The sequence below is a fragment of the Tupaia chinensis genome, unplaced genomic scaffold (genome assembly GCF_000334495.1).
Source record: "Tupaia chinensis unplaced genomic scaffold, TupChi_1.0 Scaffold000355_1, whole genome shotgun sequence".
NCBI lineage: Eukaryota > Metazoa > Chordata > Mammalia > Scandentia > Tupaiidae > Tupaia > Tupaia belangeri.
The window spans coordinates 13944837-13958816 of NW_006159850.1; the positions used below are offsets into that span (position 1 = coordinate 13944837).

Genomic DNA, 13980 nt, shown 5'->3' on the forward strand with positions numbered 1-13980 from the left:
GCCATGTGGGAATTCAGCGCCCCCAAGGACCACCCCACCTGCCAGCCCAGGACATTTCTTATTTGCTTTTTAAAATTATTTAAAATTTTGCCATAAGGTATGTGCACTCACCAGAGAGAGACAGAGAGGGGAAAGAGAAATCTCCCCCCAGGGTGGATGGCTACATTGCAGACCCTTCTCCTCCATTCTTCTCTTGGGATTTTGGGTGTGCATGCACACACACACACACACACACACACACACACACGCCTGGCATGATTTTCAAACTACCGGGTCTAGGACTCGAATTACAGCCATGTGGGACTCCAGTGTCTTAACCACCATGCCACCTGCTGGCCTTCCACTAAATACTTTTACTTAGTTTTTTTTTTTTTTTTTTTAAGCTTATTCATTAATTTCTTCCGAGAGAGAGGGGGGGGCACCCTAACTAGGTCTCCATGCCAGACCCCACACCTGGCTCAGCCAACCAAGATCACAGCATGCACAAATGCCCAGTGTGCACAGGGAGACCTCGGGCCGTGAACCTAGAGCCTTCCATGCAGTCTTTGCATTGCAGAGAATTGCATTACCGCTGCGCCACTGCAGCTGGCCCAGTTTTCTCTTTGAGGTGCCAAGAAAGGACTGATATTTTATTCCCTATGTTAGTCTGGGGACTCAGAGAAGCAGATGCTAAGGTGTGATTGGACCTTAGCAAGAGTTTCTTGGGGAAGAAAGGGGGGAGGGTGCCAGAGAGGCTGGGAGAGCTGTGGGCTGCAGTCCAGGTCTGGCCTCTGTTCAGGAGCCTGCCCCGGAAGGAGAGTGGGCATAGAAGACTCCAGGCACAGTGCATTCTAAGACAGCGCTAGCTTGGTTGATGGGGAGTCTGGCAGCCAAAGGTGCCTGTCAGAGAAATCTCGTCTTGAAGGAATGTGCCTGCCTCAGTATCCCTCTGCACCCAGTCGCTGGTTGGGAGTGGCTAGCTGGTAGGGAGCATGGCCTTGTGAGAACCAAGTGGGGTGCAAATCTCAGCAGCTGGGGATACCTGTCAATTGTACGTACTACTGCAGGACTCCTGAGAGGGTTAGGGTGCCTAAGGTCATGCTGTGAGTTGGTGACCAGGGCCTTCTCTCCACTTCACAAAGAAAGCCAGGTGGACTCTCGGGGTGAACCTCTGTCCTCAGTGCTGGCCCACAGTCTGCAGCTCAGGCCCTCTGGATTTCACCTCCTGAGCAGGGAACAGAGCAGTTTCTGTGGTTGACGGAGGCTTTTCCTGAAAGCTCAGGGAGCGTGGGTGTCGCTAAGTGGTGGTGTCGTGTTGGCTGTAACCATGAGCTTGGTGGCAGCAGAGTCTGGCACAAGAAACTTACTGAAGTGCAGGTTTCCTGTCTGCTTTTGGCTGGGGCGTGGGCTGGTTGCTGCAGGCATGCCCGGGGCACATCTGGGGTGGTGGCATCTGCTTGCTCTGACCGTCTGAGCTTTGGGGAGCATGGGGAAGAAGGGGTGGGTGGGCTGCTTCATGGGAGGTAGATGCCAGGGCAGGCCTGGGGGTTCATCTACAGGTGGTCTTGGGGAGCCCAGGGGCTCTGGAGTCAGACTGGTTTCCCATCTGGGAGGAGCGTGGGTGGGGATGGGTCCATCACTTTGGCTTCCCTTTTCCGACTTGCCCAGAGTGCCCTGGAGGAAGAAGGCTGTAGGGAGGGCCTCTGTCCCTTCTGTCTTGGGCCCTCTGGAGGGGAGGGCCTTTTGAGTCTCTGGATCCCCTTGAGCAGCTGTCACCCCCCTCCAGCTCACAGTGTGTGTACTGGCCCCCACAGCTGACCCCTTTGGGGAAGCATCTTCAGTCAAAGCAGCCTGGGAAGTTAGCAGCTCAGAGCCAGTGGTCGAATGAGGAGGGGATGGTCATACGGGAAGGGTAGCTCCTTGCTTGTGGGGGGAGCAACAATCTACCTTGTCCTGCTTCCTTCACTTCCTGTCCCTGAGCACAGTCCCCAGGAAATCATACTCACCCCCCTTTTTTTTTTCTGCAGAGTGGGTGCACTCACGAGAGGCAGAGAAAGAGGGGAAGTGAGAAATCATCCCCAAGGTGGGATGTCAACACTGTAATCCCTTCTCATTCTCCTCTTGGATTTTAGGTACACATGCACATGTGCCCAGTATGGTTTTCAAGCTGGCGGGTCTGGGACTTGAACTGCGGTTGGTCGTGTGGGAGTCCAGCTGCCCTAACTTCCATGCCACTTGCTGGTCCTGCGCCCAAATTTTACTGGGTTGTTGAAAAAGTCATGACATATTTTTCTATGTATTTCTACGCAAAAATGCATCATGACTTTTCTGATGACCCAATAGAATGAGAGCAGATCCAGCCTGGTGGCACAGCTAGTAACAGACTGAGCTGCAGTGCTAGAAGCAACATGGCTGACCACAGGTCTAGAGCCCAGACTTATCTGGAAGACAGCCCTGGTGCACTCATGCACGCCCGGCATCTGGAGTTGGAGGGCTACTAGAAGGGATCGTGGCACTATGTGACACTGTTGAAGGCGCTTCTCTCTCTTTCTCTCTCTCTAAAAGCGCACACATGCTTTCTACCATGCATGAAAGAAAATAAACTTAAAAAAGAAAGGATGCAGCAGGTGGTGTGGTGGCTGGACTTCCGACATGGCCGACCGCCATTCAGATCCCAGGCCTGCCAGCTTGCTTTCTCACTTTCCTTCTTGCTCTGTCTCTTCTGGTCAAATTAAAAATAATAAGAAGATGGGACCAGCAGTTAGCGTAATGGCTATGTTGCTGGACTCCCATGTAGTCGATTGTGGTTCGAGTCCCGGATCTGGTGGCTTAAAACTCACGCTGGGCACGTGTGCGTGCGTGCCCAAGATCCCGAGAGGAGAATGGAGGAGAATGGATTGCGGCGTGACCATCCAAGAAGAAGAAGAAGAAGAAGAAGAAGAAGAAGAAGAAGAAGAAGAAGAAGAAGAAGAAGAAGAAGAAGAAGAAGAAGAAGAAGAAGAAGAAGAAGAAGAAGAAGGAGAAGAAGAAGAAGAAGAAGAAGAAGAAGAAGAAGAAGAAGAAGAAGAAATAATTAATTAAAAAAGAATGTCCACATACATTTACCATGTGCCCCAGGAATCCCACTCCCTTGTGTCCACTCAGAGAAATGGTCTTATATTCACACAAGCCTGCACCCGAAAGCTTACAGCAGCTTTGTTCATGATTGACAAAAACCAGAGTCAGCCCAGCTGTCCTTCAGTGGATGAATGGAGAGACAGACTGTGGTACGTCCATGCAGGGGAATTCTGCTCTGCAGAGGAAAAGGGTCAGGCTAGTGATAACAGGCAACAACTTGGTTGCACCTCAGAGGTGTTTTGATGGATGAAAGAGCTAACTTTAAAAGATTATATTCTGTTTATTTGACTTTGTTTTTATTTGCCAGAGGGTATGTGTGCTCACCAGAGAGAGAGAGAGAGAAAAGGAAAGTGAGGAATCATCCCCCCACCCCCATGAAGGATGGCCATGCCACAATCCCTTTTGGGATTTTGGGTGTGCATGCACACACACCCAGCGTTGTTTTTCAAGCCACCAAGTTGGGGACTCAAACTGTACAGTCAGCCATGTGGGATCCAGTCACCTCAACCAACATGCCACCAGCTGGCCCTACTTGGTTATTCTTTTCTTTTCTTTTTTTTTTTTTTTGAGAGTTTTTTGCTATAGGGCACATGCGCTTGCCAGAAAGACAGAGAGACAGAGAGACTGAAAGCGAGAAATCACTCCCCAGGGGGGATGGCCACACCGCAATCCCTTCTCTTCCATTCTCCTCTTGGGATCTTGTGCCCGGTGTGAGTTTAAGCCACCGGGTCTGGTACTTGAACCATGGTTGACTACATGGGAGTCCAGCGACATAGCCATTACACCAGCTGCTGGTCCCTCTACTTGGTTATTCTGAAAAGACAGAACTATAGCTACAGGGGACCACAGGTGACATGGTGGTGAAGGCACTGGACTCCCACATGGCCGACTGCAGTTCGAGTCTTAGACCTGCAGCCTATGTTCTCACTTTCTCTCTCTCTTTCTCATCTCTCTCTGGTGAGTATACATGCCCTATAGCAAATTAATAATAGTAATAATAGTAAAATCTAATAAATACTTCTTTAAAAACAAAACTATAGCTACAGGGAGCAGATTGGTGGTTGTCAGGTTAGGGACAGAGAAGGGGTAGCATGAGGGAGTTATTGGGGTATATGGTGGTGGCCACCAGAATCTACACACGTGTTAAAATTCATGCATCTGCATACCCAGAAGAATTACCTGTGGTGTATGATAATTTACAAAGCGTTCGCATATGCTCATGTCCCCGCCTCAGGAATGGAGCCGCTGAAGGGGGTTGACTGGACGGTCATCATCCTGACATGCCAGTACAAGGACAGCGTCTCGGTCTTTCAGAGAGGTAGGCGCTCCCCTCTGCCCCTCTCTCCTTGTGTAGGACTCCTCCCCTCCCGTGCTATTAATGTATCTCTATACCCTAGCAGCCAGGCAGGCCTGAGTTCAAACCCACTTCTTTCAGCTGTGTGATCTCATACACGGCATATAATTTCCTTGTGTCTCAGTTTTCTCATCTGTAAGTTGGAGTAATGGTACTTACCTCCCAGAGCCAGGTCTAGATCTAATGAGCTTGGGACCAGCAGATGGTATAATGGTTAGGTCGCTGGACTCCCATGTAGTCGACTGCTGTTCGAGTCCTGGACCAGATAGCTTAAACTCACACTGGGCACATGTGTGTGCATGCCCATGATCCTGAGAGGAGAATGGAGGAGGAGGGATTGCGGTGTGACCATCCCCCCTGGGGGGTGATTTCTCACTTTCTGTCTCTCTGTCTCTCTCTGTCTTTCCTGGGAGTGCACACTTCCTATAGCGAAAACCTCTCCAAAAACCTCCCCCCAAAACATCTAATGAGCTAATACATGAAAAGCTACTAAGCTTGAACCAGCTGATGGCCTGGTAGTTAAGGTGGCTAGATACCCCATGGTTGACTGTGGTTTGAGTCTTGGACCTTAAGACTTGAAAAACATGCTGGGTTCGTGTGCAGGCATGCCCAAAATCCCAAGAGGAGAATGGAGAAGGGATTACAGCGAGGGGATTACAGCATGACCATCCCCTGGGGGTATTTTCTCACTCTCTTTCTTTTTGTCTCTCTCCAGTGAGTGCACACACCCTAAAGCAAAATCTAAAAAAAAAAAGAAAATTAAGGGATGGGACCAGCAGTTAACGTAATGGCTATGTCACTGGATTCCCATGTAGCCAACTGCAGTTTGAGTCCTGGACCTGGTGGCTTAAACTCACGCTGGGTCCATGTGCCTGCATGCCCAAGATCCCGAGAGGAGAATGGAGGAGAAGGGATTGTGGTGTGGCCATCCCCCCCACCCCGGGGTGGGTGACTTCTTGTTTCCTATCTCTCTGTCTCTCTCTCTCTCTTCCTGCCTAGTGAGTGCATGCACCCTATAGCAAAACCCTCCCCAAAATATAAATAAATAAATAAATAAAAATAAAGGGAAACTATTAGGTGGGGGCCAGCAGGCGGCATGGCGGCTAAGGACGCTGGACTCCCATGTAGCCAAATGCAGTTCGAGTCCTGGACCTGGCTGCTTACTTTCTCACTTTCTCTCTCTCTTTTTGTCTCGCTCTCACTTTGTCCCTCTCTGGTCAAATTAAAATATATAAAGTTAAATAAAATAATTCTTTTTAAAAGAAAGAAGGAAAAGCCATTAGGTTGAAGAAGATAAAGAAATAACCATCAGTCAGCCTACTCAGCTGCTTTGGACCAGGGCAGGGTGACCAGAGGCAGACCCTCGCACTTTTCTGATCCCAGAGCTGGAGTTGCGGCAGAAGCGTGAGCAAATCCCCCCGGCGACGCTGTTGCTGGCCGTGGAGGATCCCGAGACGCGTGTGGGCAGTGGTGGAGCCACCCTGAACGCCCTGCTGGTGGCTGCTGAGCACCTGAGTGCCCGCTCGGGCTTCACCGTGAGTGCCTGCGCATGCCGCCTCGGCCTGTGTCCTGTCGGAGCCAGAGCCTTTCCAAGATCCCCTCTTCTGGCGCTGTCACCCTCACCAAGGCGGCCCTCGGCTGCCATTCCTATGTCTGCAAACTGGACTGACTCAGCTCTGCCTTGTCCAGATGAGGGCCGGAGGCAGGCCAGCTCTTAGAACGTTTTCCCAAAGTCCGAGCCGTATCCCAGAGAGTGGCTTTCTTGCTTTTCTTCAGAGGTCTAGGGGGGCGTGTTTCGTGTCCCAAAGCCCGAGCCGTATCCCAGAGAGTGGCTTCCTGGCTTCTCTGAGCAGTTCAGAGGGCCTGCTACTCCCTACTCCCGGTTCTCATTCCCACATGGCACCTGTTCCCTGGATCTGAGATGTGGCTGCCCCTGTGGGCAGGGTCCCGGCGTCAGTGTCCCCACTTGGCCCGTGTCTGCATGTGCTGGCCTGCCTCACTCGGTCCCTGGTCTGCATAGCACCTGGCTGGGAGTTGCTCTGTGAGGCGGTCCCAAGTGTGGACATGTTCTGACGATGGAGGTGGCATTGGCGGGGGCGGGGGCGGGACCTCTGTGTGACGGATATGGAGGTGACTTCCTCTGAGTCACCCAGCATTGTTGCCCGCAGTCTCCTCTCAGAATAGAGCAGGCAGGTAGCCCAGGTGGAGGACTGCTGGGCCTCCTCCTCCAGGAGGGGCAGGGCTGCTGAGGCCTGTGCCGACAGGGCTGTCCCACCCCGACAGGTGGTTACATCGGACGTCTTGCACTCAGCCTGGATCCTCATCTTGCATATGGTAAGCGGGGGCCATGCAGAAGGCCGGATCCACAATTCCCAGGGCTGGGCGGGACTTCAGGGGTGTTGCACCATTGCGTGTATACTGACCAATGTTCATTGCACAAATCCAGATGTTCAAAAATTGGGAACTGGCTAAATATACATGGAATATCGTCCTGGTAGAAAATTAGACAGGTTGAAAGATTCATCTGGCTCTGCGGCCCACTGCCTGGTTCAAGTCTTGCACCTGGCAGCTTGAAAAACACGCTGTGCATGTATGTGTGCATACCCCAAATGCTGACAGTGTGGAGAAAAGGGACGAGAAGGGATCGTAGTGTGACCGTGCTCAGGGATCACTTCCCCCGGTGCCCCGTTCTGTCTCACATGGGAGTGTGCGCATCCTCTGGCAAATCTGAGAAAAATTGAGGAGTGTATGAATAAAAGCCTAGGAGGGTACCCCTCTACATGAGGGCAGTGTTTAGTGTTCCCGAGGGACCCTTTCTCTTTGTATGCATTTACATTTCCTCATTTTTACAACGATCATGTTAATTTAGAAAACTGTCAGAGGAGATAGCAAGAGAACGTTTTATAAGTCCTCTACTTGATGGCTTTTGCTCTTGCAAGCTGAGGTGCCCTGGGCTGTCCTCCCCGAGTGTCCCCAGGTGGAGGCAGACTCTGCAGAGTCCCTGCTCCACTCCAGGGCCGAGACTTCCCCTTCGATGACTGTGGCCGGGCCTTCACCTGCCTCCCTGTAGAGAACCCCCAGGCCCCTGTGGAAGCCTTGGTCTGCAACCTGGACTGCTTGCTGGACATCATGACCCACCGGGTGAGGCTGGATGGTGGCCCACAAGCCTGGTCCCAGCCACAGCCAACTCCTCTCTTAGTGCACTCCGCCAGCCCTTGTCTGTGGTGGCTAAGATGCGGGGGAGGTGGGGTCCCAGCAGGAGCGGTTTAGGGGATGCTGTCGTCCCAGGTCCAGGTGAGGGGTGGGGGTGGCATCATGGGGACCTAGCAAAGGCATCTCCTGGGGCAAGGTGGCTGCTGGAATGGGCTGAGACTGAGCTGTGAGAGACAGAGGAAGGGGCCAGGCCACCAGCTCCCTCCTCTCTTTCTTTCTCTCCTGATGCAGCTGGGCCCAGGCTCCCCGCCAGGCGTGTGGGTCTGCAGCACTGACATGCTGCTGTCTGTTCCTCCGAATCCCGGTGAGCTGAGGGCCCGGGGCTGCCTCCCTCACCACAGTGAGAGGCCAGCTGGGCCTTTCTGGTCCCGGCTCCTCACCTCTGCCTCTGGGCCTGCCCCTCTGCCCTAATTCAGAAGGGAAGCTGCAGGGTGTGGAGAATGTAGCCCAGACCAAGAGGCAGGGACTTCCCTGGTGGGTGGGCCTCAGTCTACCTGTAGGATGGACACATCCAGCCTGCCCCTCTGCCCCACTGGGCTTCGTGGAGGGAGAGGAGGGGTTGTCCTTCTCCCAGAGGAAAATCCATTATGGCTTTGGAGACCTCACTTTGCTGTTAGAGGTGCCGGATGCCCTAGCCCCGGGCTTTCCCTTCCTTCTGCCCCTCGGAGCCTCCTGACTGCCCTACTCCACAGGGATCAGCTGGGAGGGCTTCCGGGGAGCCAGAGCAATTGCCCTTCCAGGGAGTCCAGCCTACGCCCAGAATCACGGAGTCTACCTCGCCGACTCCCAGGTAGTGCCTTGGGGTGGTGGTGCGGGCTGCTGGGTCCTTGGGTGGCCTTCCAGCTCTGCACTCGGGCAGCCTCTTGTCCTGGGTTCTCTGGCATGGGCTTGGGTCCGAGGAGTTCCCCCACAGCACAGCTCTGGTGCTCACCTCTTACCTTTTGCCAAAGATGCATTTCACAGTGACCACAAGGAGGCCATCGCCGAGGGCACATCTGGCGATTGCGTCCCCACGGGCACTGGTTCCGGCCAGGCTTGCATCCTGGTTGCTCCTTTGGAAAGCACCCCGTTGGCTCCTCAGCTGTGCCTTGCTCCCGGTCCCCCGGTCCCCGCCCTGACCCTGCCTCTCCCACACAGGGCTTCGTCTTGGACATTTACTACCAGGGCACTGACGCGGAGATTCAGCGGTGTGTCGGGCCTGATGGGCGGGTGCCGCTGGTACGGCTGCTGGGTCCAAGATGGGGACCCTATAGGGTGGGGGAGGAAAGATTTGCCTTCCTGCCCATGGCACAGTCCCACTCCTTCTAGAAGATTCCAGGGCAGGCCAAAACCAGAACCTGAGGGAGGTCTGGAACTGGCATTCCAGGGAGCAAGTGGAGAAAGGCTGCAGAGGGGCTTTCGAGTTCTTGTCCTGAGCCGGAAAGCCGAGAAGCAGATGAGGGCAGGGCGGGGATGTGCTTGGGAGGACGTCTGGAACCAGCCTCGGGCTGCTCTGAGTCAAGGACGAGGACAGGAGTGGTGCGGAAGGTGGAGAACTGGGTTTGGGAAGAGTTCTGGAAGTTAAAGGGGGGGTTGTCCCAGAAGGCGCGTTGGTGGGAGCTACCCCCGTGAGTAGTAAGGGTGTGGGTGCTGGAATGGCTCAGAAAATACTAGTCCCTGCCTGGAATGACACCCGGCCTCGCATGGCCTATCTGCACGTGCCCTCCCTGACTCATGTCTGGGCCTGGCCCTTTTGGGGATCGCCCTAGGTCTCTGGGGTCGTCTTCTTCTCTGTGGAGACCGCCGAGCACCTCCTGGCCACCCACGTGAGCCCACCCCTGGACGCCTGCACCTACATGGGCTTGGACTCCGGAGCCCGGCCTGTCCAGGTGACTGAGGGGGTGGTTGGGTGGCCCTAGCCTAGGGCTGAGGTGCTGTGGCTTCAGGCCAGTCCCCCTTCTCCTCTCTGGGTCAGCACCTCTGCAGATGGGACCACCCCAGCTCAGCCCAGCCTGGTCCCCACCACTAGCAGTGCTTCTTTCCCGGTCCCAGCTGTCCCTGTTTTTCGACGTCCTTCTCTGCATGGCTCGGCATGTGAGCCGGGAGAACTTCCTGGTGGGGCGGCCGCCGGAGGTGGGGCAAGGCGATGCTGGTGTCACAGGTCACCTGCAGGATGCCCGGGCCCAGCTGTGGAGGGAGCTTCGCCACCAGCCTGGGTGGGTACTGCCTCTCGGCTACCTGGAGAGGGAGACTGTGGGAGTGAAGACCCCAGGGTGGGGCTGCTGCCTGTGTCCTGGGCCAGGCAGCCGGTCCCTGACTGACAACTACCCCTCCTGAGTCAGAGCCCTCCCGCTGAGAGAACTCTCTGTCATTTTTCTTTCTTTTTTTTAAAAGAATTTTTTGTTTAACTTTAATTAATTAATTATTTTTTGGGGAGAATTTTTTGCTATAGGGTGCATGACAGAGACAGGGAACCAGCAGTTAGTGTAATGGCTATGTCACTGGACTCCTATGTAGTCGACCGCAGTTTGTGTCCTGGACCTGGTGGCTTAAAACTCACGCCAGATGCGTGTGCGTGCATGCCCAAGATCCCGAGAGGAGAATGGAGGAGAAGGGATTGCGGTGTGACCATCCCCTCTGGGGGGTGATTTCTTGCTTTCTGTCTCTATATCACCCCCCCGGGGGGATGGCCACGCCACAGTCCCTTCTCCTCCATTCTCCTCTTGGGATCTTGGGTACAAACGCACACGCACCCGGTGTGAGTATAAGCCACCTTGTCTGGGACTTGAACCACAGTCAACTACATGGGAGTCCAGTAATATAGCCATTATGCCAGCTGCTGGTCCCAGGAGTCCAGTACTCTTAACTACCACCTGCCAGCCCGATCCTCTCATTTTTCTGTCTCATCTCTGGACTCCTGTCCAGTCTGCTACTTTCTAGCTATATGACTTCAAGCAGGTGGCCAAGGCCCATTGGCTGGGCGGGCTTGTTGCCAGGCCGCCCTCCCAATGTCTGTGGGTGGGAGGCTGGCCTGGCACCGCAGCGGCGAGGCCTGGGGTTGGGTCAGTGCTCATGTCTTTACAGCCTATGTCCCCAATGGCAGCTACAGCTACTTGACCTCCTCGGCCAGTGAATTCCTGCGCAGCCTCACACTCCCTGGGGGACCCGGGGCCCAGACGGTGCACTCACAGGTGGAGGTGAGACCTGCCTGTGGTCCCTGGGGTCCGGGGAGTATGGGCCCAGGCTTGGGGAGCCCAGGTGTTATATCCCATGGAGTCAGGACACGGCCGAGTCAGGCTTCTGCGTGAGGTCTGCCTGCTTGAGAAGCTAAGGAAGCCCTTCCTGCAGAGGCTGCACGAGGACAGGTCTGTCTGAAATGACAGATCTGGGCTAGTGACATGGAGCTAAGGGGCAGGTGGGGGTTCAGAGGTGGCCCTCCAGGTGGGATGAGTGTAGACCTCAAGCCAGGGCCAGGGTGGGTCCTGAGGGGGATCTGGCTGGCCCAGGGCCTAGGAGCAGCAGGCCTGGAGGTCCTGCACCAGCGGCTGGGCTGGGGAAGGGCTGGAGTCTTTGGCCCTCACGGCTTCCCTCTCTGGTTTCACAGGAGCCGCAGCTCCTGGGGCCTGGGAGCTCTGTAATCAGCTGCCTGCTAGAGGGCCCAGTCCGACTGGGTCCTGGGAGTGTCCTGCAGCACTGCTACCTGCGGGTGAGGCCTAAGAGCACGGGCAGGGGCGGAGAGGGACGAGGGCAGCCTGGGTTGGGGGGTGTGCCTGGGTGACTGTCCGCTCAGGCTGTCTGTCCTCTCCCCTGCCAGGGCCCTATCCACATCGGCACTGGCTGCTTTGTGAGCGGCCTGGATGTGGCACAGTCCGAGGCATTGCGTGGCCTAGAGATGCGTGACCTCGTCCTGCAGGGACATCATGTGCAGCTCCAGGGCGCCCCGGCTCGTGCCTTCACTCTTTTTGGCCGTCTGGACAACTGGGAGGTAGGTGCCTACCCTACACCTTCTCACCCTCATCTTCGAGCTTTGGGGAGTCCCAGCGGTCCTGGCCTGTGTCCCACTGCAGCGCTCTGAGCTCTGGCCTGGAGGATGGCGTCTCAGCGGGCCGTTACCGCCCTGTTCTCGTCCTGGTGCACGCGCCGGGCTGGGTGGAGATTTATCCCTGTGTTACAGGCTGGAGACAGGTTCAGGGAGAGGGTGAGTGGCCCTGGGCTGCAGAGCCAGTGTGGAGGGCTCCTGGGGTTCCACACCAAATTCTACGCTCCTGAGCAGACCTTGAGGCTCCAGGGCTTGAAGCCACATTTGAGCTTGCTGGAGCGTGTGCTCGTGTCTCTCTTCCTGTCCCCCGTTAAGCAGCTCCCAGCCCTCTGGCCTAGTGTCCCCAGCCCCGTCTTATGGCTCCAGCAGCCCTGACTGCTTCTTCCTCTAACCCCAGAGACAGGGAGCAGGCACGTTTCTCAACATGTCCTGGGAGGAGTTCTTCAAGAAGACAGGTGTCCGGTAAGGTGATGCCCGGCGGGCCTCTGGGCCTGTGCAGCTGGGGCTTCAGTCTTACCCTCCCTGCCCCCGGGGCAGCAGCGGCTCCCTGACCATCCATTGGGGTGTTTGGGACGGCTTGATTCCCTCCAGCACTTCCCCGGCTGCTCCAAATCTCCTTACGACTTTGGGATTTCGTTGGGTGCTCTGGGAAAGGGGACAGGCAATGGTTCAGTGTGTCACATATGGGAATTTGTCCTGTCCCCATGAACTGACAGGGTCAGGCCTTGGGGAGGAGGTAGGAGCCCGAGCTTCCCTCTGGCTCATGTGGCTCTCTCCTCGTCAGAGACTGGGACCTGTGGGACCCAGACACACCCCCGGCAGAGCGTCGCCTCCACAGTGCCCGCCTGTTCCCTGTACTTCACGCTTCGAGGGCCCTGGGGCCCCGGGACATGCTGTGGATGCTGGAGGCCCAGGAGGATGGGGGTGAGGCCCTGCGGGCCTGGCGAGCCTCCTGGCGCCTGTCCTGGGAGCAGTTGCAGCCATGCCTGGACCGGGCTGCCACGCTGGCCTCCCGCCGGGACCTGTTCTTCCGCCAGGCCCTGCGTAAGGCGCAGCACGTGCTGGAGACCCGGCAGGACCTAAGCCTGCGCCCACTGATCCAGGCTGCTGTCCGGGAGGGCTGCCCCGGTCCCCTGCTGGCCACGCTGGACCAGGGTAAGTATGCTAGGTGTTAGAGCCAGGGAGTGAGACCAGGGTCATCTGCTGTACTTGCCCTCTGGGACACCTACCCGAGGGGACTAGAGAGCCGTGAGAGACTGACACTGGGAAGGGACACCTCGGAGTTTACTGTTAGGTTTCTGGAAGCTTCACCTATCAGTGGGGAATTTGGTCAGAGGCTAAGGCCTAGTGGCCAAGTGACTGGGTCCTAACCGCCCTCATCAAACCTGCACACTCTGTACTGGGCGCCAGGATGTGGGGCTGTGGCCCGCTCTGCCTGAGGTCTGGGCATGCTGAGTGGTTCAGCGCCATAGTCTCATAGGTGGCATCTCATTTATGGCCCTGGGACCGTGGGATGTCATCCTCATCAGTTACCCACAGCCACATAGCTAGTTTGTCCTGGGTGGTGGCAGCTTGAACCCACGTGGTGTGACCCTTGAGCCTGAGCACTTTACCAGTGTGGGCACCCTGGGGTGGAGGGAAGGGGCACATTTGGGCTGGGGCGGCAGGATGAGAACTGGGCCAGGCAGAGAGTGGGGGTTCTTTCCAAGGAAACAGTATGTCTTAGACAAAACCCAGGAGGTGTGAGGGGCTGGGAGTGTGTGGGGACCGTTTGGTAATCTCTAGGGGCAGAGGGCACTGGGGGGTGGTCCCCTTGCCTGTCACCCTGACTCCTGCTCCCTCAGTTGCAGCTGGGGCAGAAGACCCTGGCGTGGCGGCACGGGCGTTGGCCTGTGTGGCGGACGTGCTGGGCTGCATGGCAGAGGGCCAGGGAGGCTTACGGAGTGGGCCGGCTGCCAACCCCGAGTGGATGCGGCCCTTCTCCCACCTGGAGTGTGGGGACCTGGCAGGGGGCGTGGAGGCACTCGCCCAGGAGAGGGGCAAGTGGTTGAGCAGGTGGGTGCTGGTGGAAGCAGAGCCCTTTGAGAGGCCCCAGGCATCCTGGGAAGTGGGCGGGGTGGTGGAAGCCCAGAGAGAGGTGAGACACCCTCAGGTCACCAGGGCAGTGAGGGCTCCAAACCGAGGCCATCTTCCCCATCTGGGCTCCATGTCTCCTTTCTCCTTCCCTTCTTGGCAGGCCAGCCCCGCTCGTACGAGCTGCCCGCCACTATGAGGGGGCTGGGGAGATCCCGAATCGCAC

At 56.2% G+C, this 13980-nt stretch overlaps 1 protein-coding gene across 1 annotated transcript in view; it reads left to right on the forward strand.

The window, feature by feature from the left end:
• Nucleotides 1-3007: 3007 nt before the first annotated feature.
• Nucleotides 3008-13980, forward strand: part of FCSK (fucose kinase) — a 17076-nt gene continuing 6103 nt past the window's right edge. The window contains 17 exon segments of the mRNA XM_027773511.1: nt 3008-3245; nt 4331-4414; nt 5834-5985; nt 6734-6784; nt 7466-7591; nt 7895-7967; nt 8356-8453; nt 8801-8881; nt 9412-9531; nt 9695-9875; nt 10727-10839; nt 11247-11348; nt 11457-11627; nt 12079-12143; nt 12466-12836; nt 13526-13736; nt 13918-13953. Coding sequence (XP_027629312.1) covers nt 3224-3245; nt 4331-4414; nt 5834-5985; nt 6734-6784; nt 7466-7591; nt 7895-7967; nt 8356-8453; nt 8801-8881; nt 9412-9531; nt 9695-9875; nt 10727-10839; nt 11247-11348; nt 11457-11627; nt 12079-12143; nt 12466-12836; nt 13526-13736; nt 13918-13953 — 2057 coding nt within the window. The 5' untranslated portion in view covers nt 3008-3223.